General features: G+C 38.0%; 1 protein-coding gene across 4 annotated transcripts in view; it reads left to right on the forward strand.

The window, feature by feature from the left end:
* TRAPPC9 (trafficking protein particle complex subunit 9) overlaps nt 1-27,601 on the forward strand; it is a 449,139-nt gene that overhangs the window by 128,930 nt on the left and 292,608 nt on the right. For all 4 annotated transcript variants that reach the window (XM_050327783.1, XM_050327777.1, XM_050327790.1 and 1 more), the window contains exons 18-19: nt 15,312-15,454; nt 26,029-26,139. In XM_050327783.1, the coding sequence (XP_050183740.1) occupies nt 15,312-15,454; nt 26,029-26,139 (254 nt within the window). The remainder of the gene's footprint in view (nt 1-15,311; nt 15,455-26,028; nt 26,140-27,601) is intronic.

The raw sequence follows: 27,601 nt of genomic DNA on the forward strand, positions 1-27,601 counted from the left end.
AGTGTGTCCAATAGACTGGGGACCAGGCTTTCATTTTGCTTTTGAAGTCAGTGCTTCACAGTCCATATGCTTCACATACTGCAGCTCTTTGAAGATGTGAAGAAACACTTGAAGGAGGGAGGTAGTGAAAGTTTTTCTGGATTCAGAGAAACCTAGCCCAGGATCAGAGAAGGGAGGTTCATCAAGGTTACTAAATACGTAGAACTCAGCATTGTTTCAAGGAATCTCATGCTATTTGTCACCTGAAAGTGAGTTGAGAGGTATTTTGAGTTCTTGCTCTGTTCTTTGGGCATCCTGTTTTGGTTACTGCGTGTGGCCACTTCTACAAGTATAAACTCAGAACTTTTCTCTGCAGACTGTGCCATCTGAGGATAAAGACTCTTTACTTCTGGATTATGGCAGTGAATCTCAGGTGCCCACCAAGGAAAACTTTGGGCATGTTGTACAGTGGTCTTGTTTAACTGAAAGAGCAGTAAATGAGCCTTAAATAGTTGTGAAGAAGAGGCATCTTCAAGTACTGAGAGATAGTTGGGAGTTGGTTCTTCTGATGCAAAACAATTGAAGTAGAAAGCATCTCTTCTTTACCTTTTGTACTGATTTGTAACTTTTTAAGGTGTGGGTTTGTATTACTGCAAACCAGGATTTATTCTTGATTTATGTTTGTTTGTTCATGCATTGATTATTGCATCAGACATTGCAAAGAAGCACTTCAAAATGTGAGAGTACATATAACATGGTGTTAGTTTTAAGAGAACCAGCCACTCACAGGACATTTGGGTGTTTCTATGAAAATCTGCATTATACAGAAAATGGATAAACCCTCTAATTATTCTCTCTACGTTTACCAAGCTTAAGTTGTATGTTGTGTTGACCTTTAACTAACCTATGAAAAAGTGAAATAATTAAATTTGAAGCTGGAAAAAGGGAGAGCAAGACCTGAAACAGCTGAGTAATGTGGGCAGTGGGTGAGCAGGGTATAATAACTTGCTGTTTATTTGCTCTGTAGGACAACATTTTTCCTTGACGTCATTCATAAAGCTGTCACCCCCACACCACAGTAGAGAGATACTTCCCTCTACACGTTTTACAATATCTTGCAAATTTGTTTGACAGGGCACATGACAGGTCTATCAAAACTGGGAGCCTCCTGTGACAAAATTCAAGACAACTGGCAATCCTGTAAAATGGAGAAGGTGGAGTTTATATATGTCAAAAGCAACCCCATTTTTATTTAAATTTCTAAGAGTTATCTTATCATTTTTCCTTCTCATTTTTTCTGTCTATAGGATTTGAAGTATTAAAAGGAGAAACTCATTGAACGTGTGTAGCTTTACCATGCTTTTATATAATCTTCCATGAACACTCTCTTGTCCTACCCTTGGATCTCTTCCTTTAGCTCATTTAGTTGGAAAGAATTAAACTAGAGCAAAATTAAGAAATAAACTTAAAAAACATTTATTTTTTGTGTATTTCCCTTAACATATTAGAGGTCAGTGAAGCAAATGGCTGAAGCCTGACCTGCAGCCTGGAGTTGCTACAAAGACTGGGGAGTTCTGCTTGAACCTGTGCTTTAGTGGAGCACACTGAGAAAGTGCAGAGAAGTTTAGAGTTAGGGTTAGGATTAGGGTTAGGATTAGGGTTAAGGTTAGGGTTAGCAAAACCACGACAACTTGCATGTTTTGTTTTTAACATTTTGTGCCTACTGCAGTTACCTTGGCACAAGTGTATTATGAAATACTTGAAATATTACATGTAAGTCTAATAACTTGTATTTTTCAGGACTCTTATGTGATTTGGAAAAGTAAATTTCCTTTTTTAAATCCATTTAGGTTCTTTTTTTCTCTCATATGGGTTGAATGCAGATAGGTTGCCTTAGGCAAACAATTACAAATCAGCCCTCAAGCAGAGACCTTGGGAGTAATTTACACTTTTCCTATATTAGAGCTGCGACATTTATATATTTAAACTGATTTCTCATGTGCCTTTATTTCAATGGGAAAAAGTTACCCTCCTGTTACCTGGTAAAAATAGAGCATAAGTTGCCAAACAGATTGTTTACCATTTGGTGTGATAAAATTAAAATGTTAGAGATGGACAAGAACAACTTGATTCTTTATAGTCTTATTATCTTTTTAAAGCAGGGTGTGACACTTGTCATGTAGATGCACGAGTCAGCTATTTATGCTTCATTGTTGCTTGACTTTGAAAGCAAGTTTTTGGATACTATTTCTCTTCCATTAAAGAGAGTGTCATACAAATTTATTGCCAAACTGTTCCTGAGTTTGAAATATTTCAGTTCCTGACTGTACTCAGTAAATCTTCAGCCTGAGACAACACAGGTATGTCATACCCAGTGCTCAGAATTCCTCCTGGGCAGCAGCTGAAAGGAGTGAATCTGTGAATGGGAAGGGAACACATTGTTTAGCAAATAAGAAATTGAATCATCACCTGATTTTAATCATTAAGCTTTAAAAAAAAGTGGAGTGGACAGAGGAGGAATTCTGAATGGCTGGAATTACGTATTTTGATGCTTTGAATAACCAAATCTAATTTTCATGTAATTACTCTTGTCTTAAAAAAAAAAAACACACACGACAAAACACCAAACACCAAAATCCCCCAAACAAACTAAAGAGAAAAAAGAGTGGTCTTAGATGAAACAAAGCCTCATCATTCAGGTTGAATACATTTGTGTTAGAAAATAAAATTAACATTCCATCATAATTCTTTTAATTGCCTTTTCTCCCCCTCTCTTTTTTGTCTGAAAACTTAATATTCCATACAAACATTCTGAGAATAGGATTTTGTATTTCTTTTGTCCATTGACTATTGTGTAATTGAATGGGATCATACCAGAAGTTATTCCTGCCTTTTAGCTGGTGTTGCTGCAATAACTGGGAAGTGTTAGCATTTCTGTGTTTTTTACATTGTAGATATAAAATGGAATCAGTTGGTGAAATGGTTCCTAACCAAACAAAGCCAGTGTTTTACTAGGATTTGAGAAAATGAGTTTATAAGATGGTCTTGTTAACTGTACAGAAATCACTATGTTTTCAGTAATGACATGGTTTTAATACTGTTAAAACTTAAAAAGATACATTTCAAGATGGAATAGAAGCATTATTATGGTGATATTTAGTAGAGTAGGCCATTAAACATGTATTCTTATTATCAGAATTCTGTAAGAACAGGTAGTAGAGGATGTCAGTGCATTATCTGACCAGGAGTGTGCCAGGATTGTTGAGCTCCAACTTTCAATAGTTGGACATGGGTAGAGTTCTGTGGAGAAGAAACTTAGAGATCCTTGCATGTTGTCAGATCATTCACGTCTCATTTTTCTGCTTTCTAGGTAAAAAAAAGTTGTCAGAGTTGTTTTTTTGTTTGTTTGTTTTCCTCAGTCAGTCATTCACTCATTCATAAATGAGGTGAAGACAAAATCCACACTCGCATCAGTTGTAAGGCAAAGAATCATCATCAAGTTTGTGTTGCTGGTTTTTTTCTCCCCTCTGTCCAGTTGCAGAGGGGAGTGAGAGAGTGGCTGTAGTGGTACCTGCTGTCCAGCCAGGGTTAACCCACTGCACCATATGAGCTGTTTTGAGAGTCAGGACTCTTCCCAGTTTTCTGGTTTTGGTTGTATTTTTCCCCATAGTGCCCTTATTTCTGGAGAGCTTCACGGCTGGTCAAGGGGAATTCACAGGAGCAGGATGGTTTTGGCTTAGGATTTAATTGAGTGTGAGTAACAGTTGGAAAATTCGTGATTATGTGTCTGTTTTAAACCTCTGAAGTTATGAGTCACTGTTTGGGAGTTTCCTGCTGCATATTTATGAAGTTCTCTGAGCTGACTCAGTGTGTTTTTTAAATAAGCATTTGTAATCCTTTTAAGTGTGTACTAACCACTTAGGTTGGAAATCAAGTTAGCAGCACTCATAAAATAAAAATAGTGGTTTACAGATTGGATACCAGGACTAAACAATCTATCTGTCTATCTCTCTGTCTATCTATCTATTTATCTATCTATCTATCTATCTATCTGTCTATCTATCCATCCATCCATCCATTCCTCCATCCATCCATCCATCTATCCATCATATTTCATCAAATTGTAGAATATCTGAAGGTGTAAGGGACCTACAAGGATCATCAAGTCCAACTCCTTGGTCCTCTCAGGGCTACATAAAACTAAACCATCTGACTGAGAGCATCCTCCAGGCTCTCTTTGAGTATTTATGTATTTGTGTTTGTCTGTAAGATGTGTATGTACACATTTTGTAGAAATATGTTGAATTTTAGGTTTTGTTTTGGTCAGTTCACCGCTGGGGACCCCTTGAGAGCAAAAGTGGTCACATGAGAGTTTTTTTTCCTGAAATTTTATTTCTGTGTAAGTGGTTGGTGGAAGATGGAGGAATATGTTTAATGTTCTTGAATGTCTTGGAGAAAAGAGGAAGCAGTCAGAGACTATGTCCTATTTACACAGCAAGAAGTCTTTCTGTTCCTTCTGTTAGAAAGTGGAGAATTCTCCTTATTTGTAAGCCTATGATGATTTTAGGTGGTTTACAACATAGATTTTGGAATGAGATTTGTCACATTTCTCTTAAGGAAAGATCTCTCAACCTGCTGATTAATTCTCTTGTTAATGGTGAGTTCCTGGACCTAAAGGTAAAGACCTCCCAGCTGACTTTTGAGAATGTAGTTTGATGGAGGGGAAAAAACCAGGAGGAACAACATACATTAAGCTTTTTTCTTAAGATGTTATTTTTGTAGGATGATCTGCTATTTTTAGAACATAACTGATCTATGTGAAGAATACAGATGTGTAGGTAGTGGCAATAGTAGTAGTTTTAATCATGTGAGGGAACGTTTGGTTGCCTTGACATATTGGCTTTCAAATGTCCTGCCCAGGGAAAGAGAGAAGATACATTAGGATGGAAGGTGTTGCTGTTCTGCGACTCCAGGACCCCATTTCTGTCTGAACTATAGGGCAGATTTAATTTCTGAAGGGTTAGTTCCTGAAAACTACTTTCACTACAGTTTTATCGTCAGTTAGTTTTTATCCTCATATTAAGGAGTAGGAATTTGCAATGTTCGTTCCATATTAAGCTCATTAAATCAGTGATAAATTTAGCTCAGTAACTTCACTGATTTTGAAAATGATTGTGCTACTGGAGTCGCTATTTCCAAACCGGGGAGCAGCTGAAAAATCTGAAGTGTTCAGTCTCCCATATTTATATTTTAATGTCTGTGCTGAATAAACAGATCTATTGATTAAGTTTTTCAAGCATTCCTGTTTTAAAACCCCTTTCTTCGCTTGCTCCTACTTTAGAAAATTCACTAATTGGGCTTATCCCTTCAATCACAGGAATTCCTGAAAAAATGGGGATTCTTTAACCCATGAATACCAAGGAGCTCTCCTGTAAAAATCTGGTCACTTGGTTTCAGGGATCTTTTCTATGTTATGGATGATTTTGTTCCAATTTACTGGATGCATTGTTTCTTTTTAAGGTACTGCAGCTATTGCAGAGGGTATCTTTTGAGGGTGTGAGTATCATTTTCCTTCACAGTACAGTAATGTTATGAATAAAAAGCACACACAGAGTGAAGGGAGCTGGGTTCCTCAGGAGACTGTTTCGAACAGTGAATGGGATTGAGATCTTCCTGGAACCATTTGTAAGGGATGGATCCATGTGTTGTAATATAGAAACTGTAGGTTCTTCTTCCTTGGGTAATAGTGGTGGTTTTGGACCTGGTTTTGGCCAAGCCATATGCCCATAGGGGTATGCATGTGACTGTTCCTTCTTTGTCTGGAATATTATCTTCATATTCTCTGCTGGTTTAGAAGTTTGTAACTCTGAAAGGTTAGGTTTTATATTGCCATTGAGGAAGCAGAGTAGTTGATACAATTACTTTTCACTTACTATTGGTAAGCATAATAAAACCAGAGGTGTAACTGCAGAATTAATGGCAAGGTACATGTGCTGGGAAAGCGTTGAAATGGTTTTTATGGGGGGCAGTGTCATGGTAAGCAAATCTGTCAGAGATCTTTGAGGCACGTTCTGAGCTCATGAACAAATGAAGTATCATTGATATTGGCTCCTTGGTTCCTTCCAAAGTCTTTGAGAGGCACAAATGTGCTGTGAGATAAAAGTGAAGGTCCTGTCCTGAGCTGGTTCAAGGCAGGATAAATGGCCCATTTACTCACTGAAGGGTGGTCCCCAGCCTAATCCATCGGGGTTGTGTTGTGCCTGTGCATGCTCATAAAGGATCTGGGTATTCTGATGATTAGGAATGTGTCAAAGTTTATCAAGGGTAGCACACACCAAAACCTGCTCTTGGGGATTACAAGCTTATCCTGCAGCAGAGGTAGGTTGTTAAAAATTGAGGTGAAGATCAGCTGTGATCCACATGTGCATTGTAAAAGTAATGCACCTGAAGAAAAGAGAGTCTCACTTCCAAAGGCACAGTGATGGGCTCTGAATTAACCATTGCCATGCAGGGTGGAGATCCTGGAGGCATGAGATGTTCTACAAAGCTGGTAATGTAATTTTTAGTAGCAATGCAAAAGGCAAGTAGAGTATTAGGAGCAAAATATTGGAAAGTGAAGGAATGGAGAACAAAACAGAAAGTTTCCTCTGTCCTTACCTTACTTGTGGTGCAGAGGTGCAGTGCCCAGAGAGGCTTTGGCTGCCCCATCCCTGGAAATGTTCAAGGCCAGGTTGGATGGGGCTCTGAACAACCTGGTCTCGTGGAAGGTGTCCCTGCCCATGACAGAGGGGTTAGACCGAGATGATCTTGAAGGTCCCTTCCAACCCAAACCATTCTGTGATTCTCTGATTTCAGAATCAGAGAAATTATTGAGGACCACATGTGGTGATTTACCCCTCCATTCCTTCAAGACCTCCCAAAACAGCCTGCAGGGCTTCCCAATTCCCCTGCACACATTTTTGTGACAGACTCTGCAGTTCAGTGTCTGCAGGCAGAAAATTCTCCATGGGAATGTTCCACATATGAGTTACTTGTGTTTAAATGGTTTTTAATCTCTCAGCTGTGTCTAGGCCAAGGAGATGCTGTGATTGCTGGGGTCAGCAGTGCTGGGATCCAGGCTGGTGGAGGTACAACCTCTGGGGCACTTAAGGATGTGCATCAGCCCCTTGGGCATCTGGCTGCAATAGCAGGACCCTGGAGGCCTGGAGGCAATTTGCCTTTAATTAAAGAAGACAGAATTCTGTGATTAATACTACAGAAAGAATTATCTGTTATATTTCCTGAATATTTCCAGAGGGGATTTAAACTCTAGGAGGGAATACTGTCCAGGAGAATAATGCTGTATACTCCTGTCTTTTGCAAGTAACAACTTCCAGCTAAAAAATGCACACAAAATCACTTGTGAATGTGTGGCTGCAATGGCAATTAGGAAGTGCAGAGTTCAATGAGAGATGAATGCTCTTCAGTACAAGATTGCTGTATATTGTATTTAATCTGTCAGCCTGTGTATCTGTTTGTCAGAATGACCTTTGCTTCACCCTGTTTTTTTAGTGTGGAATGACTACACCGTGCCTGCCTTTAAACTTAATGTTATTCTGCTCACATCTCCATTCTCATTATAAACATGGCTATTTTTAGCCAGCACAGATTCAGAATATGCCTTGTAAGCTTAAGGGGGATTTATGGAGCTCCTGTGTGTATTCACTAGAGATTCCTTGTAGAAGCTTACTGATTTAGGATTGGGGAGGGGTAAAATGTACTATTTAATTCCCAGCATATGCCTGCAGGAGCTATATTTAGCTTCAGCTACTTGTCGTTGCCATTGTGCTATTTTTACAAGGGGATGCAGCACTTTCATTGTTCAGGGTTTAACTAGACAGAAATGTGGATGGATGAGCTCGATAAAACACTGGTGTGCTGCAAAAATTGCTGCTGGAAGTCAGTGTGTGAGCAGTGGGGGTACTTGAGTAACAACTGCACCAGAGCAGCAACACAACAGGCACCTTCTTGGCTGGTGTGTAAATTCACCTGATTACCACATGTGCTAAAAATTATACTTAATTTTGTGTTAGACCGATAAACAAGCTTAACAGGAGTAATAGTGTGGGCTTTCTTTGTATCTGTACATAAAAAGGTCTGACTTGCTGCAGAGGCACAATTTATTTCATTGCTTCATCAGTTGGTAAGAATTTTATCCTGGCTTTTGTAGTTGCCATGTATATTTTAAATGGAATACAGAGGAGAAAAATTAGCATGGAGAGTGTGTGGTGCAGCTCAGTCCTGGAGGATGACTACATATGCACTACAAGTTCATTACATATGCATATCCTTTTTCTAATGGATGTATCAGGGCTCTTGCTATCAATTACTGCACTATTTGGTGTTCTAAGGAACAATATCTACAGGGAGAGTCCCTTCTTCCTGTTTGGGGAAAATTAGGAATTCTACTTTGATCAATTAAGTATTCCAGTAGATTTAGGTTTGCTTCATGATTGGCATTCTGCTTCCTGCTCTTCTTGGCTGTTTAATGTCTCCTTAAAAACACAGAATTTATATTTTACCTAAAAAAGGGAAGGAAAGTTGTTGTATCATTTATAAAAATACAGAAAACCTAAAGGATATTTTGTTTATCAGAAAATCAGACAGGTTAGCTATTAGTGAAAGGACTAATGTTCTCCAGTGAGAGAGAGTGCAGTGAACAGATTCCTTTCTGCAAGGTTGTGTGATTGGACTTGATGATCTTGGAGATCTTTTCCAACCTTAGTGAATCTATGATTCTATGATATCACTGCACACTCATTCCACCAATTATTTTCATGTAAAAATTCAGTTTATGATACAATTTCCTTTTTTTATCAGCCCTGATATAGTGTTTTCTACGGGCAGAAAACGTCATCTACGTTTGTCCATGTGTTCCACTTCTAATCTTCATTCCTTAACGTGGACCTTTCCTGGACAGCCCAAGATTGTGCCAGACATTAAAGATACCAGTCTTTCTTTTCAGTTTTGGAATAATACTGATTTTGAGTTAAACTTTGTGAGGTAAAGGTTTGATGCTGTCCTTACCACAGCTGACATTCTACGCTTTTCCCTCCTAAGTGCCCTTTCAGTGCCAGTATTTCAAGTAAAGGAAGGTCTGAGTGCAAAGGAATGATGTGAATTCCTGCATGGAAGAAGCTTTGGAGATATCAACCAAATCCAAGCCCTTAAGGTCTGGTCCAAAGAGTCAATGCTCAGAATTATGTGTATCTCAGAAATGGTGGAGAATGTTGTCAGAATGTTCAGATTTCAGTAATGCTATTCCTTCCTTAGGGAGTGAGAAAGACATGATGCTACTGACATTTAGTTGGAGGGGGTTTTTTCTATTAGATTGGAGATTTTTGTCCTCTCAAAGAGAATTAAAGAATTTGGAGCTGCTCAGCAGTTTCTCTGCTTTTCCTCTTCAGTGGTGTGGGAGTGTTTTCTTCTCCCTTTTATCCTCCTGAGAACAAGTGGGCAGGAGGATATTCAGCCCATGGACATAAAGGCACCTCTTGCTTCTCCCAGCACTGCTGCTAAGCCTCATTTTTTTTACACAAATTTATCCTTTAAGCCTGATTTTTACACAGACTTTACTCTTTGTCAGATCACCCCGTGGGTTCGTGGGCTGTAGACTCAGTGATGGGAGGAAGAAGCAAAAATCACAAGTATTTCTCTTTTGTTAGATCATTACATATTAAAAGCTCAAGAAAGTGCTAATCTCTATTAATTCTGGGAGCCAAATGGATGCACAGACAGAGGTATGTGCATTTCCAGATGCCAGGACTCAATTTTGAGACCAACTTTAAATATAGACACAGACTTTATATATTCACAAATTGCTACAAGGAGTGGAAGCTTGATGTGTTTGAGTCCCTTCTTCCTTGGTTTCAACTCTGTAGGCATCTCCATTTCCCTCCCAGTGCTCATGTTTAGGTCTTTCCCTTCAAGAAAACCCATCCAGCTGTGTTCCATGCACTGTATTTCCATGTGAACCGTGTTGCTGGAGCAGCACATCCCGTGGACTTGGCTTCAAAACCACCTTTTGGGTTTGCTCCAGCGATGCACGTTTTTGATGGACCATCTCTAGGTAGGCTGGGCATTGCCAGGGTTTCCTTTGCTGCTGGAAAGAGTGGGGTTAATTTGAGAAACTCTCTTTTTCCTTGTTACTCCCAGGTAGTTTATTTGGTTACAGTTAGGCGGCTGAAATTCCTGATCTGTGATTTATTTGCACAATACTCGGAACTCTTTAAGGATTTTAAGTGTGCCACACAACAGGAGAAATTGAGAAATCAATTTGGTAGAGACAGATCCTCTGGTGCCTTTTGTGAGATGGAACTGATGAAGTGGTGCATTTTTATTTCTCTTTATTACAGATGAATATCACTGATTGCCCATCAGAGTAGAGTATGGGAGTGGAATGGACAGAGAAGGAGAGGAGAGGAGGGAGGCACAGAGAATTTAACATAATTGGGGTTTATGGTTGGTTCATGGAAAAAAACCACCCAACACCCAAACAAACCAGAAAACAAAAGGCATCAAGTGAGAAAAGGAGCTGAAATCAGAAAGAGTGGCTGAACACTCATGAATGCATGGAGAGGGTGCTGCCAGTGAGAATTTGGGTGAGAAGCAGATCAGGATCAGGATGGGATTAGGGAATAAATAATGTTTACTGTTGGGCAAGTAATACATGTGTATATATATATATTCTTTTTTTTCCAAAGGAAGTTGTATTTGAATATTACACACCTGGAATAAATTCTTTTTCAAATTTCAAGCCCTAATCCCATGAGAAATCATACTCCTTAGCAAGAATAGTATTCCAGAAGCCATTCAGAAACTAAAATGGAAAGATCATATTCTGAATTTATATACCTTTAATCTGGTCTTCATGCTGATTTTTTTTTCCTTAGTTTTTTGGTTTTAAGTGTTATATATAAAGGAGGAGTCTGCAGTGGTACAGTCTGGTATTTCTTTGCTGTTACTGAAATCAGCATCTGCAGTTTCTCGGGAGCAAACTGCCTCTAGCCAAGTATTGACATTTCGTCTTGTATTAAATGCTGAGATCTACTTAGTGTCACTTTTACTATGCTAAGGGAATTTAGAAAGGACCTGAAAAGGCAATGTAATGTATGTGAGCCTTTCTTACAAAGTATGATTTGTTAATTTGGTTATGGAAAACACTGATTATAAATATTTCAAAAATTAATGTCACAGTTTCGAAAAAAATTGAGGGCAAAATCTTGCCCTGCTCTCTGAAACACAGAAAGCAGGATTTGTGGTGATGGGACACTGCAAGAAAAAAATAATATCATAATAACAGAATCCTCTCATTCTTCCAGTAGCAAGATACACACAGGGATATACTCAGAGTTATTGCCAGTAAAATTGCTTAGGAATAAAGAAACCAAGAATAAAGAAACACATCTACCAAGCAAAATAGGTGATATGAGAATCAAACCCAGGAGCTTCTGACCTGAACTGTTTCCAAGTTTGTGAAGTTTACAGAACTAAAAATTTAGATGCCTAAAAATGTTTTGCAGCAAAGAGGAGGAAAATGTATGAACACCTTTTGATTGTTTAGCCATTTACAGTATATCAGTATAAATTTGACTACTAATTCATTTATTGTGTATATTGTTCTCATTGTTAGTCCTCTCTTTGTTGATTATTTCTGATGTTGCTGTGCAACAGTTTTTTAAAGGTTTCTAAAAAGAAAATGAGTCTTTTAAAGCTTGTCGTATCTTGAAGGATGTTTTCTTAAAAGAAGTCTAATTGTGAGAGTTGCTAATATTAAATTAAGCTGATGTTTTGTGTTCTTCTTTGGAATGTTTATTTTTGTTTACATAGAGGATTTAATTGACTGAATCTCTGCAGGTGGATTCTTATATTCTTGAGTTCTAGGATTTCCATGAACAAACTGGAGAGAGAAAGAAAAGCTGGTACCAGCTCAATGCAGAAAACAGTCTGAGGGAAAAATGCATGGGAAACCAAACCAGTAATTTTTTATAGTTGATCTGTAAAATGTTTGATGTGGGTGTTATTGGTGTCAGGTGCTGTTGGATAAGAGTCACCTGGAACTTACACACAGAAACACTTCTGTTTTCCCTTCATCAAGAGAAGGAAGGATCAGTGAAATAGTTAAAAGTTTATCAAGCCAAAACCATCATAGTAAATAGTAAAAAATGTATCCATATTTTTACTGTTGAATTTCCAGAGTGGACCTGAGTTTAGAAACAAGAATCTCCCCCTTTCCACAGGTTTTCTGAATTCCAGATGTGTTCAGCTATCAATAGGCTTCTTTTCCTGCCTGCCTGCCCTGACAGTCCAGTGTGCTCCATTCTTCCTTCCTTTTCTTTTGTATGGATCATCCACAGGCAGAATGATGTTGGTAGTGACACCCTGTCATCTCGTTTTTAGTCTGCAGAGGGATGCAGTTTGGAGAAATCTAATAAATTCCATTGGTATTGTAAAGATGAGGAGAATCTGCAGCTCAGACTGTGATTTGTGTAGGTTTGACAAGGAGTGAGGATACAGCATTATTTAGATTGGGGGCTGTAGCACTTGGGCCACTCTTCTCTGCAGGTGCTGTGGGAGAGAGTGGTAAAATATTTTAAACTGGAGCTTTATAGGCTTTATGAAAGTGTAGGAATTTTTTTTTATTTGCTATCATACAGATAGAAAATCAATCCTTCATATTGTATGTGGAGTTCTTTCTGAGGTACTTGTGCATAGGGGGCTTTAAAGGAGACTGAATTTGGTTGTGGTTTTTTTTAACATTCTGTTCATACATTATATAAATCCTAAGCAATAAAACTCTCTCTAATCACCTGAAGGCTTCTGAAAAAATTATTTCCTTCAGTCGTGCTCCCTCAACACATCCATCTCCAGTCCTGATGCATTGTCTTTGTGTGCATGTTTGTAGACTGCTGCAAATTATCATGGCCAGGGAAAGAATATGGATTTGGGTGTTCTGCAGTTCTCAGAGATATTCAAAATCTCTTGTGTCCTCAGTGTTAAATGTCCCCTGTTAGACCTCACATTTTAGGTGGGAAGGGATGTCCTACTGCTGTCAGATTAATAGAAGACCATTAGGTTTTCTTTTTCCTGTTCTTTAGCTTGGGGTGTGGGGGACACTCAGCATCATCATCAGGATTTCTGTCAGAAATTCCTCACTACAACAGGGACCAAGATGATGATGGTGCCCTTAAACCCTCCTGCTCATTAATGGCACATAATGGTTCTATTTTTTAGGTGTTCAGGTATTTTTTTTTTGGTGTTTTTTTGGTGTTTTTTTTTTTTTTTGTTTGTTTTTTTGGTTTTTTTTTTGGAAGTCTTTCACATGGTATAGGGTGTTAAGGGTTTTGAATCTGTGACCTTTCAAAGTAACATTTATGATGCATTTACCTGTAATTATGTGGGTCTGAGCCTAATAAGGAAGCTTTGTGCTGTGGTGCTGTGGAGAGTGACCCACAGATCCATAGCACAGTAGCTTTTCCAAGCAGGATGTTGTGAGTGTTACAGCAAAAATGCAGAACATGCAGAGAGCTTTCACAATTCCCCAGTTGGAATTGAAGGCCATTCTCCCATTGCCATGTAAGCAGTGTCAGATCCCTGTACTTATGGAGCCTGGCTCTGATTTGTATTAAATGGTCCAGCTGCTTAATTAGGATGAAGTATGTTCTGAATGGGTTTGTGCTTTTTTATTTTTGTGTTTAATAATGATTAGCTCTCCTGACATAACATAAACTTGAGTTCATTAACTGCAATTAGGAATTGACATAAACACAGTGGACGAGGATGTCCGGCATGCCCAGTGAAGGTTTTTATTTGTATTGTAAGGTGACTCTCATGAATTTTAATAAAACCAAAGTAGGAACTGGAGTTAGCCCGCTTAAAAGCAGGCTGGAGATAGCAGAACATGCAGCAAAATGTCAAACCTTTGGATTTGGTGTTCTTTAAATTACTGTGTTGTGGTAATTTAAGGAATTGATTCTATCTGTGTTTCTTTTCCCTCAGCCAGACTCAGAAACAGAATGGGTATAAAACATAAATGTTTTTTTATAAGTTAGAAAATCCTTAGATTGTTCCTTAGAGCTTGTGGAAAAAAACTAACAGGTTTTATAAATTGTTTTGTAAATCTTGTGTAGAAAGGCAGGGTACTTTTACTTGTCTGAGGATTGATGGCATCTGATAAATAGAATTGCTTTCGTGGATAAGTTGTTGGTGTGAGGTTTTAATTTTTTATTTTGGCTTTTTTAAAAATAAATATGCTAAAAGCCAATCGGAGAGTGGTGTTGTTTATAGATGTTTTGAAGGAAACATCTGTCCTTATAGACACAGGCTCCAGCATAATAAGTCCTGTCCCTGTTAGGGTGGAGGGCTGGCACTACCTCTGTCCTTGCTCTGAGATGTGGCAGCAGCAGCTGCCTGAAGACCAGAATGAAAACTGAGAAAAAAAGATAATCCAGTGAGAATTCCCAAATCCTCACTTGCATCCAGCAGATTGTATTTCAGGACCATAATGAAAAAGAGGTATCATTATGGATAACCTTTTTGGGTGGATCAGAGGCTTGTTCTGATCTTGAACACTGATATGTATGCTGATAACATGGGGACTGGTATTGGAAGCTTCCCATGAGCTGTTCATCGAGGAAAAAAACAGAAACCCCAGAATTTCCTCAAAGAAGTAAAGCCTCAGTGGTGCTGAGCGTCATGACTGCTACAGAATCATTTTCATTTTTAGTATTTGCAGTCCAGCCATTTGCTATCAAATGAACACAAAGGAAAGGAAGGTGATCTCGACAACAACAGTGTTGTTCTAATCTGTTGGTTAATGGTGATGAGCGCATGTTTGCAGGGACTTGTTGAGACACCAGATGCTTTTAGCTTTGTATAATCCTTCTCTGCCCAAAAACTTTGAAGCTTTTCATTTTGATTAGGCAGGTAATGAAGTGGTGAATATTCTTCTAGGGTATGAAGGAGCGTAGCATTTAATAAACCCTAAACTCTTCTAAGCAAGAATAAGCTCTTCGTTTTTTGATGTTAAATGTGGTATGGAGAGGAATTTATATAAAAGGAACTCCAGCTGACTTTGTGCTGTACTCTTTAGTTTTTAAAAGGATTAGGCAAAAAAAGCAACTGTTTGCCTAAGCTGCAGTTATTTGTTAGACTGTGTTTTTTTCCGGAGATAATAGAATGGATGGGTTGGGAAAGCAAATTTGCAAATCGCTCCCGTGGTCTAATTTAATTGAACTTGTGAAATGCACAGTAGTGAAAAATAGCTAACAAGTAATTTACTTTTATTTCTCCAGACACTGGAAGCCATTTTGAACTTTAAGTACTCTGGTGGACCAGGACACGTGGAAGGGTATTACAGGAACCTCTCACTGGGCCTTCACGTGGAAGTAGAGCCGTCCGTGTTCTTCACTCGTGTCAGCACCCTGCCAGCAACAAGGTAAGCCTGGCCTTGGCTCTTGAATATTTGACTCATCGTCTCTGTTATATTGGCTATAACTTAAAGACTATGCTGGAAACTTTCAGTATCATCGGCAAACATGTAGGTAAAGAATTAAGTGAACAAGTTTTCAAGATTCCTCCTTTAGGAGTTTAGCCTCTTTTAAATGCAGACTATGATTAAAGCAATCCATGTGCATTCAACAACTTCTGAGGTTCAAGCATTTTGTCAGGATGATTTATTTTAGCAGGGTGAGGACATCTCATGTTTATTGTAAAATTTGATGACTCCTTTCTTGGCAGTTGTGGTGTGTTGTGCGTTATGGTTTTGTGTTTGTATGGCAGAATCTTACCCAAAATTCACGTGTAAATGGTTGTGTTTGAATGTGAGAAATAAATTGTGATGTCTCTAGTATTTGCTTTCTCTTGGAAGTCACAGAGCAGTTTCATGTGTCATAGTGAGTTTTAAAAATCGTGGCAACACGTGATGGTGATCAAATGCCATGATCACAAAAATGTGTGCCTAAAATGCATCAACCACTGAGTGCAATCAGTTTTAATAATTAGCAGGATTATTGGTAAAAAAACCCCAACCTCTGTGCATAGTGGGAGCAAGAATTTTGTTTGATTTAAATTCTGAGATTGTTTCAGTGCAATTATGTACTGCAACGCTGATAATGACAGTTGAGAGAGAACTTACTTGATCCAAGAGATTCCTATTGGGCCTAGAACCTTTTCATGACAGACTTCAGAAATTCAAAAATAGGCAAGAAGGGAATGTCAGGGAGAATATTAAATTTTCAAAGGCAAGAAGTGAGTCACCAGTATCATACCATGGCAAAAATGTCCAAGGATGGATGGACAGCTACAGAGCCTGCAAAACATGAAGTGTTTCTTTGTTCCTGTGAGCAGAAGTAAAGCCTCAAGGAAACTTTGGGGCTTGAACATGAAGAAAAGTGGACAAGCTGGAGAAAGTCTGGAGCAAGAAGAGTGATAAAATGTGACTTATGCTGAAGCATATGTTTGAAGAAACTCTTGGTCTTGCTGAAGGAGAGGTGACTGACAAAGGAATGGAATTTTTAATCCTGGCACTGCCAAGAGGGGTCAGGTTCTGTATTTCACAGCAGATATACAGCAAATAATGACCTTTGCAAACAGAAAGGGAATTTAGGGTTAGGCAAAGATGATGAAACACTGAAATAGTTCTTGTAAAAATGAGACAAAAAAGAATTTTTAATGACTAGATTGTCTCTATTTCTTATAAGAAACCACCTAAACCCATATCACTTTATTGGTAAGAAAGTTTGGCCAGCATTTTGCTACTTGAAAGTGTAACGTAAGAGGCATTGTTTTATTCTTTTTGAAACTGCACTAGTAAAGCAAATTTAATACTGCCTGCAAAGTCAGAATATGATATCTGGAACAAGTGTTTGCAAAATTCCAGGACCCCTATTAATGATGTTCAGAGTTTCCTCCCTGCAATGGCACATTCTTAGGCCTTTGTAAGGTTGTCGAGTTCAATAAGTGATCTTTAACAACCTGGAAGTACCACAGCATCTGTTTTCAACAGTTGTGAAGAACAGTAATTTACACAGGTTAAAATAATCAGTTTGCATTTGTTATTTGAATGCACAGTCCCCTCCATTCAGTGTCAAAAAAGTCCTGTATACTCTCATTATGTGTATTTTTAATGGACAGTGCAACTGCTCTTTGGTTCACTGCAATTACTTCCACACAGTCACTGATTACCTTGGGTGTGAAACTGCAAACCCTCCACAAAAGCTTCAAATCCAACATGACGCATTTATTTGACTCTCTCTTGTTGGGAAGTTGCCCTTTCGTGCTCGGCTTCCCCAGCTGTGTTTTGTGTAGGACAAATCCTACCCCTGCCCTGTCAATCTGTTCCCGGGAATTTACGATGCGAGGAAAGCGTTTAATCCCGAGATCTTTAAAAATAGATGGAGGTGCTAATTCAAAGGGAGAGTTTCTGTGTTCAGCAGGGAGCAGTTCCACACGTCCTGTGGCAGCTGGTGCTATATATAGTGGCTCCAATCCAGCCAAGTGCTTCAACTCACATTGTGTGTGTTCTCTTCATTCTTTGCCTGTTCATCAACTGATCAGCATTAAAGGCAGTGGAAACTGTCAGTGATTTGCTGATTGGAGATGGAGTTAAAGATGAGACTGCTTTAAGGCTGCCTGAAAACTTTACCGAGTTGGAGAAAAATCCTGCAGTATTTACACTTCTCTCAGAAATGTTTTCTTGCCAGAACTGTCAAAAGGCTATTGATTTTAATTTTTTTTTATTATATTAGATGTGTGTTGTCTGCTAAGTCATGAATGCATTTTGGTGTTAAGTTCTTCTTATCTCTTGCTGCTTTTTCCATGTTATTATCTTTAGTGATCTGTAACACCATTCCTTTAGTCTTGTTCATCCCTGTGTAGATTCAATCTCCATCAGAAGAAGTCATGTGGCATGGTAGTTTAGAGAGAAGAATAGCAGAAATATGTCACCTCCCAATCTGCTATGGATAACCGTTATTAAGTAAAGCAGAGTTTGCTTTTGACTGTTGATCATCTCTTCCAATATCTGACTCTCAATGACAGCAAATTCTAAGTAAATTTTTTTACTTGCTCTGTTAAAAACTCGAATCTGATTTCCTTTTGATTTACAACTGAGACTTTGTTGCTTAAATTCTGTCTGAGGTGCTGGGCTATGTTTGTTTAGTCATTACAAGAAATTGTATTTTATAATTTAGCTCCTCAGCCGTCATTTCAGAATGAGAGTTATCATTTCTTTCATTATCTGTATTAATTTTTTTCCCTTTTTTTTCATTTTTGCCATTTTTATTTTACATTTTTGGCTCCACAGAAAGAAGAAACATTTGCTTGCTAGCTCCTGGGCTCAAAAAGTCGAAGCAAACTAAAAGAACTTTGAGCATTGATTCCTCCCTTAGGCCTTTACTGAAAAAAAAAACAAACCAGGAAAAATGTTAATGAAAACACTTTCCCCCCCATTGTAGCATGAAGATTATGGTTTATGTAAAAGCCTTCCAAACTTAATTAGTGTTTCTTTATTTAGCTGCTTGAGTGTATCAACCTGTGCTCACTCTGCTGCCTCCATCCCGAGGGACTGGCAGAACAGCCTCGTGCTGGGAAATGGTGTCCCTCTGACCATGGAACTCACATTCCTTGGTTCTGCCCTTTCCTGCTTGCAGGGGTGATTGTCCCACAAGGCATCATCAAGAATAGGGGTTTTTGAGGCAGCCCTTGAAACAAGGTATGAGAGATAATGAGTTCATGTTGAAAGTTCTGTCCCACAGCTCAATGAAGTCTTGAAGGGCTTCAGGGATCTGTTAAAGCCTTTGTTTGCCGTAAATCAGAGATAAATCTATAAAGTAAAATTCGTATTAATTGTCTCCTGTAATTGGCCAAGCCATGTTAATTGATTTAGCCCCAAACCTACTGGTGTGATTCCAGGCCTCAAACACAGTGCAGTTACCAACAGATCTGATGATCCCAGGCTGCCAGTGGAGGAGTGATGCACAGTTTTGTGTGATACACAAAATATAACTGTTGTTTCTCTCAAAGGTGTTATCTGCCAATTTTGGTGGGCACTGAATGTCCTTCCTTCTTGCATGGAAAAATGCCAGGAAAAATATTGTGCATCTGGCAGGAATTCAAGTAAGGTGTGCTCTGCACACTGAGGGGCCCGCTGGTCTCCTTGTGCCCCTGGCCATTGTCCCATCAGCACAAAATTGTCTTAAATAAGAGCCTACAAAGGTCAGAAAATGTTGATCTTATTACAGTGTGGTGAGATAGTCTGAATTTGTGGATGAGTCAATCCTCAGTGCAACAGGAATGCTGCCTTCCCTTTGAGCAAGGTTGGGAAGACAGCTAGGGAAGAATATTCTTACCTGTAAAATCTACAAGTTCAGGATGATGAAAAAAGTAGGGGTTTTTTTGTTTGTTTGTTTGTTTGGGTTTTTTGTTTTGTTTTTTTCGAGGGAGAAGATTTTCCTTCCTGTCTTAAAACCCCCATGGAGCTGATGAGACATCAGCTGCAGATCTCTTCTGGCAGGGACTGAGACTTAGGCTCTGTTCTTGTATCTCAGTCAGAAAAAAGTAAAAAAGGAATTGTAGCAGGTCTGACACTGTTAAATTCAAAGAGTAAGTTTATCTAACTGTAGGTTCAGGTTAATTTTCCCTTGTACCATTAGTGTACAACATTGAATGAAATATTTTGGTTTTGTTGAGAAGGCACAAGTTTGGAACAGAGTTCTGCAGTGGTCTAAGGCTTTGCATTATTTTGGATTTAAAGTTACAATCCAGATTTTCCAACGTGGTTTCACTGAGGTTTTGTGAGAAAGAACAATCTTGGCTATGGTGATGGTTCTCGGGAGATCTTCAGTTTGGTGGGTAGAACTTTGGAGCTTAATGAAATCAGACAAAATTTTCAGATTCTCCATTCCAGTTTCCAAGGTTTCCCATCTTTTCACCACAATAAGTTGCAACACATCCTCTTCAGCAGGTCAGGTTGGGTCAGAAATCCTCTTCATTATATATTTACAAATCATACAAGGGAAAGAGTAAACAGGATGTTTCTTTGCCTGGGCTCAAACAGACCTTTTGGTTACCTACTAAAAAGTTCTGTATCGTTTTGGAAACCCTTCTTGGTTTTATAGAGCCAGATTTTTAAATTAAATGTTCACATTTGCCACAGTATTTCTCAATATTTCAGTGTTCGAATGTCACAGAGCTTTGAAGGGTGGAGAAAAAGCTCTTTTGTTTGAGTGCTTTAAGAACAATCTGTTTAGTGTGGAGGAAGACTAAGATATGACCTGTTTAAAGTGATCAGATATTGCTACATGGATAAAATAATTAGTATTACATTCACTGTTTTGTTAATTAAAAATAATAATAATAAAAAAGCAAGTAAGAATGGGAACTGGGCAAATTCAGCTCAATAAAACAAAAAAACCCCTGTGCAATATACTGATAAATCATTAGAAAAACCTGTCAAGTAATGGATTTAATAAATATACTTCATTGTTCTCAGGACTGGATGTCATTCTAAAATATATTCCTTATTTATACACGCATTATTGAGCTCAGTATAGATTGTACTGAGTGGTAACTCCTCACACGTGGGAGGTTACACCCAATAGTTAAATCATCGTGGTAACCTCAACCTCTGCTGATGGTGTAACATTGCAGTGGGTTCATGGAAGGGCAGCAGAAAGGAGCTTAGAGATTGAGAGAATTGATTTTTGAGATCAAAATGTTAAATATGTATGGTTTGGCACACGAAGATGTGAGAACATAAATCTGCAAATATTTATAGATGTGCTGGGAATATTTAGCATAATTGAAAAGGTTTGCAACTGGGAGAAGTCAGATGAGGACACTTCTTGGAATATGCGAAAAGACCTTTTGCCAGTAAGATGGATAATTTGACTTAATCATCTAAAGTTAGTCTTGAAAACTTCATTTTTAGATAGTTTAATGAAAATTGAATTAGAGAGACCCTTATTGAAGACGCAAGAGCACCAACAAAGATGCTCCAGATCACTGTTCTGCCGTGTTGCTCTTTGAGTTTGTCAGTGGATTTTGCAGAATAGGGTTGTCAAAGGCACAGCACTGCCTGCCATCAGTGCCAAAGCTGCTCTTCCCTTCCTGATGGCCCGTTTTGAGAAGGGATGGCTGTTCAGAGACAACAGAAGAGAAGCAAAAAAAACTGTGAACATGAAAATACTCCATGATTTCAGTTGGTGGGGAAATGAGAGGAGTCAGGATGCGGAAAACTTGCCAAGCCACCCGAGGACTTCTTGTTTAAAGTGTCTTCAAAGCTAAGCTGGAGACAGACCTGCAGTGAGATTGTTTGCTGGAGCAGCTGCACTGGGGTTTAGTGCTCTGTTAAGTGTCACTGAAGAATATCGCTGTCACTTGGAGTAATCTCATTACCCCTGAAAGAAATTTCTAGATCACAGGGTAACTGTCACTTGCCTGAGGTTCCCGTGGCCCCAGTTTTGTGGCTGTTTTTGGAACCATAAGCGGCGTTGTGAGATTTTAAAAACACAGCACGATTCAGTGTGTCGCTGACTTTTGTTTGCGTTGTATCCTGAATTCTGCAGTAGACAGAAATTCATTTATATAGTAGGTATTTAAGACACTGTTAACTCACTTTTCAATAAAACCAGTAAGATTTCTTAAATATTATTGTTTGATATCATGATTGGCTTAAATTTGCACATTATTCTGAGATGATCAAATGATAAATGTTACTTGTAACTGCAGTTTTTACCTGCACAACTTTCTGCTGTGTAGAGATTTGTGTCACTTGTATAAGAAAATCATGAGCATGAAATTTATGAAAGATTTCTCAAAAGCAAACATCATAAACTAATAAGGAAGATCATAGACATGGAAAATGTTTGGATGGTGTGATTTTTAGTGTTCTTCCCTTTAGGCTCTGCTTGTTTGACCCATTCTTTTCATTAGCAGTTGACATGGTAGATGGAAAAAAGTTAAAAACCCTTCCAAGGACTTTTGTTCTTTATCTTATTATCTATATGTGATCCAACTGATACTTTAATTCATCATCTTCATTTAATTTGGACTTCTAACATAATGCAATAATTTGTGTATAATTCTGTTCGGAAAGGATAGATGTTGTGTTTGTGGTGTCTGCTTTATTATTCTGAATAGTTTTATATTTCATTTCATAGGGAAATATAAAATATAATTTATGGGATCTCTTTATGGATGAGAAAGTTTGGGGGGTGCATGATGAGGTGATGGGAAGGTGGATATATGGGAGATGAGGTTTTCATGGTGCCATGGTGTACTTTTGTCCTGCATCTTCCAGATCAGTCCATGAAGAGTGGATTATTCAGGTGTTACAGAAATAGGAAACTCTGTACGAATTCATATTTTTCTCTGAAATGCTTCTGATGCCACAAGTTTATGGAATAAAACCAGATGATGGTTTAATATGTGTTTATTCGTGTGTGTATGATACCCTGATAAACCACAAAACCAACCCACCCAAACACAAACTGACTTTAGGTGTGTTCAGCCCAAACTTTAAAAAGGAGCTAAAATGACCCCAAACCTCCACAAGAAATTGGAAAGCCACTGTTGACCCCTTCCCAGGGGTGACTTAACTAGACTTAGAGGGCTCAAAACTACCCTCCCCAACCAACTAAGTATTTTGTGTGAACTGTGATATGGTGGTGGATAGTTTGGAAAAGGAAGGAGGAATTGTGTATATGTGGACTAGTCTTTCCCAGTTCCAGAAATCGGTGGCTTATGCCTGGTATTTCTCAGCCAAAAAGGTCACTAGGCCATTATGGTTTATAATTTAATCAACTTTAGATCCGTTTATTATTTTGAGTGTTTTAAGTTTGTCTTTTTTTTTTTTTTAAGCTCACACACTTTGAATAAAAACGTAATTTATTTAGTGTTGAGGTCAGCACTAATGGTTTGAGATTTACTCAATTGCCTTAAAAACCTTAAAACAATAGGATGTAGGAAATTCTCTGGTAAAGAGCCTATTTTAAGCAACAGATTGATGGCTGGACTTAAATGTGGTAGTTCAGCAAAGTCTCCTTGGAGTTCCTTTATCACACTTGCATGAATGTGATTTGCCTCTCAAATCTCATTTACTGACACTGAGATGGGTTCTTAATTCCTGTCTCACAAAGGAACAAATGGCCTTCTGGAAGTTCTCCTGTAGGGAAAAGTGATATGAATTATTTGGCTTTCTTGTTAATTCTTTGTCTTCCTGGAACTTTCCTTACTCAGCATCAGGTCTACCCAGTCCTACTGATTGTAGCATGTTAAAAAAATAAAAATAAAAAATGCGAGTTTTCAGATCTTCAGCGAACAACTTTTTAACAACTTGAGTGTTTCTTTGTTTTTCCTTTTAACTTTAGTTTGATGTTACCTCTGCTTTTCCAGAGCTTATGCTTTCTTGGTACTCTTACTTGGATACAGTTTCCAGTGTTTGAAGCTTGCTGTTTTAAGTCAAATATTTTTATAACCTTTAATTTTGTTTGGTTTTCATTGCTCCAGTTTTCTCATTGATACTGTCCTGTATTTACTCTGAAGACCTAATGCTGCCTTTTTAAAACTTAATGTTACCTTCCATCTCTTCATACTAATATCTTATTCTTCCAAGTTTTCAAAGTACTGTAATAATTCTGTAACTTCCAATTTTTACTTTTTTTTTACTGAAAGATTTCCCTGGAGAATTAACTTAAAATTGACAAGGAAAGAATTATTTCTCCTACACGTCTATTTTGTGTAGTTTTTGAAGAGGGAGGAAATAAATGTCATAATGATGAATAATTTCCAAGGGTTCATATTTGGGAATTTTTAATATTGGTGTTGGTGTTTAGTCCTGAAGGGCATCTTGTGTAGGTCCTTTGTGGCATGAATTGTTTTATTGGCAAAACTTTGGTTCTGCTGCCAAGAGATATTGCAGGAGGCTTGAATTTTTTTTTTTTCAGACAGTTGTTTGGGTTTGCTGTGGCATAAACAACAAATTCTTTCCATATTTAATTTTGTAAACATGACCTACACTAGAAGTCTCTTTGAGATCATGATCTTGGATCTCCTGGAGGGGCAGAGGTTGTCTGTGACTTTGCAGGTCTCGTCCCACCCTCCCAGTGATGAGATAAAAGCTTTATCCCTCCTTTCTTTTCCACTCCTTTCTACTGACAGGATTGTTGCTCACTCGAGTCCTGCCCTTCCAGTTACTTCTTCCTTGTGAGTTGTTAAGGGAGGGAGTTTCTAACAAGAGACATGACTCCTTATTTGTTCTAAATTCTTGAGTTCTGACATCTTTGCTTCAGGCCCTCAGCCAACCTTCCTGCATTCTTCTCCACCTTCAGTGGTCAGCGGGGCTTTACACAAAGAGTGTGAAAACTCTTAAAATACGTATTAAAAAAGCCTCCACCCCCACTTTGGCTTTTTATCTCTGCTAAAAGACGTGGAACTGTCCCCCAGCAACGCTTGCTTGTCATGTGGTTATTATCATTTTTGTGACCTGAACCTCAGCCCCCTGTGCTTGTCCTGGAAGTGTTCCCATCTCAAGGGTTGGCAGCACATTCCTGTGTGAGCTCTGAAAAGGGGATCTCTTGATTTTCAGAAGAGAGTCATGTCATAAACCAGAGAACCTCTTTCCAAAGTGGAAGAACAGTCCAATAAAACTCTTGGACCTCCTGAGTTTTATTGCCTGTGGAATGGACTTTTCAGTCCAGCTGTAAATTATTGTGCAATGGGATAAATTCTCTTGGTTGCCCCAGACAGAGAACTGGAGCTTGAACATCAGATTGTTTGAAGGATGGCTCTGACAACTCTCTCCTCACCACCACACTCCTCTTTCTTCCCTTTTGGGGATATTTCTGGGTTGTTCAGTAGCTTCTTAGGAAGCTTTGAATTTCAGAGTAGACAGGTGAGGCATAATTGAAACTGGATAATTGTATTTGGCATTTTGGTATCTGCTTCTGATAATGTTCTGATTGTTTTCTGTGTGTACTGTATTAGAATCACTCAGTGCTGCCCTTTCTGCTTAGTTTCACAAGGAGAAAAAAGTTATAAATTAGAATAATTTGTGTAGAATATTAGTTAGAATAAAATATTAATTAAAGAATATTAAAATGTAATTTAATTTTATTAGCCATTAAATAAATGAGCACATTATTAATGATAATTAATATTAATTCAATTAATAAGAACATTAATTATTATAAATGATATTGGAATGAAAATGTTTATTAGAATAAACCTTTGCAGTAAAGTTTCCACTCTGTAACTCTGTTAGTATTGTTTTCTAAGGTTACCAGAAATGAAGTTGGTATATTTATACCACATGCTTCTGGGGAAATTTGGGTTTGAAGGATAGTAGCTGACAAATAAAAGGTTTTCTGTGAGAGGTGCCTGTGTTTGCCTGTCTTACAGAAGGGAGAGAGTTGACTTCTCTCTGTCAGAGTGGTTGTTTGGTGGTTAAATGCTCTAATTGCTGCTTGCTTTGGTCTGTGGACAAACCAGTGATTGTAGTAAATGGAATTGCACCTTGCAGTTTAAATTTTTGCTTGTATATTTGTTTCTTAAAGAGGTGATGCCAAGGTAATTTGAAATAATAAGACCTTCTGTATGTGAATGCTACAGAACTGAAACATTCTGTGGCTTTTTCCACAGAAGTGAATCTCAAAGCTCCAGAGTGAGAAAATATATATATATAAAAATATATATATACATGTGATCAATGCTGTGGGGCTTGATATTTTGCAGGTCATAATTGTCATGGAACTTCTCTTTAGGATATACACTTCTGTTTAGTTTTAGTAAAAAAAAAATAATCCAGTTATTAAAAAAAGAATTTTGTAAATAAAACAGTAAGATACTCTTAAAATCAGAGTAGGATATAAAACCTGTATGGAAATGTGTGTATTTTTTTAAAAACTATATTTATATTTGCTTATAAATATGAATTCTGATAGACATGTAATAACTCAGTGCTGTGTTATTGAATTTGTACTGTTCTTTCCCTCCCCCCTCCGGTCTGAACAGCACCAGGCAGTGCCATCTACTCCTGGATGTCTTCAATTCCACAGAGCATGAGTTGACCATCAGTGCTAAGAATAATGAAGATTTAATCCTGCACGCTGGGGAGTGTCAGCGGTGAGTGTTCCCAGCATTAAACCCGGGCCCTGGGTTTAACCCTCTTGTTTGTTTATGCACCATTGATGACATTTGGGGCCTGTTTTCCTTTTTAAACATTTCACACATGTCAAAGGATACAAGTTTTGCTTTCTTTAAGGTGGATCACTAAGTTTTGGCAGTACCTCCAGTGAATTTATTTTGGCTACGAGTCTGGTAGCACTGAAAACAACAAAATATGAACTAGCTGGCACTGAGGTGTGCAGCTCATTGAACTTGCTTTTGTAGAATGTTTGAATATAATTTTCCTGTGCTCTCACTGTAGTTCTGATGTTAAAACCCGATCTCAGTAGTTCATTATCCTTTCCCAGTTTTAAATTTTCTTTCTGTGGTTCCCCAGCCCTTTCATCACCTTTTCTACAAAGAAAACTGCAAGAAAGAAAAATAGAATTGAAGAAAAAGCAATCCCAATCTCAGTGGGAAAATATATTTCAGATTAAGTAGGCTGTTGTGAGTATTGATTCCTACAACCCCACTATGGTGATGTAAAGCTCATTTTGCAGCTAACTACAGCCATTATTTTCCATAATATATCTGACCCAGGATTCCTGCTGCTGGCTCTACCCTGCATGGCTAGGTTTATCTTCTTCAGATGATCATTACATCTAGACACCATTTTCATCTTAAAAAAGATTTAAAAAAAAAAAAAAAAGATGAAAATGTGAAAAAGGGAATATTTATTTTTGGTCCTGGGCTTCCTGCACCGTTGTCTTCCTTGGGAGAGTTGTGCTGCTCTCTGAAGTCATGTCATTGATAAACTTTGTTAAAGGGAGATACTCTCATGTCTTCAAGCCTCAGAGTGAATATTGAATTCAAAGTAAAGCCACACCAATTGCAATGAATGCAGTTGCCAAAAAGAGGTATAGAATAGGTAACAATAGCAGTAAATTGGGAATGGTTTTTACCTTGATGACTCCCAAAGCTCAGGAAACACATCCACTCAAACCCAGGCTGAATTTTCTCAATTTTACTTTAGCAAGGAATGGACAAAAATACCAGTAACATACAATGCTTGTTACTTTTATTTGGAAAGAATTGGCTTTTTTCTTTTTAAAAAAGCAATCTGGTCACCAAAATGTTCTAGTTCTTGTCTGTATTGTTTTGTAATGTTGTTTTTGTACCTCTTGCTTTCTCCCATTATTTTTGTAGTTGAAATTTTTCATTCCCAGTTTTTGGAAGAACGTGTAACAAATAGAAATAAATTTAGAAATAAGATTATAAAATTCCTTTGCATCCCCTTGATTGAATTACTTTTATTTTCCCATGGACTTAATAATTTGAGCTTCAATATCCTTAAATCATTATATAGTAAAAGATACAAACTCTTTCAGTAAACCTTTTGAAACAGTCATTTACTAAGGCAGATTTGGTCGTTGTTGCAAGTATTTAGACCTTTTGAGGATGGGTTTTTATTCTCATTGCA

The sequence above is a fragment of the Myiozetetes cayanensis genome, unplaced genomic scaffold, assembly GCF_022539395.1.
Source record: "Myiozetetes cayanensis isolate MyiCay16 unplaced genomic scaffold, myiCay2020 scf1, whole genome shotgun sequence".
Classification (NCBI taxonomy): Eukaryota; Metazoa; Chordata; class Aves; order Passeriformes; family Tyrannidae; genus Myiozetetes; species Myiozetetes cayanensis.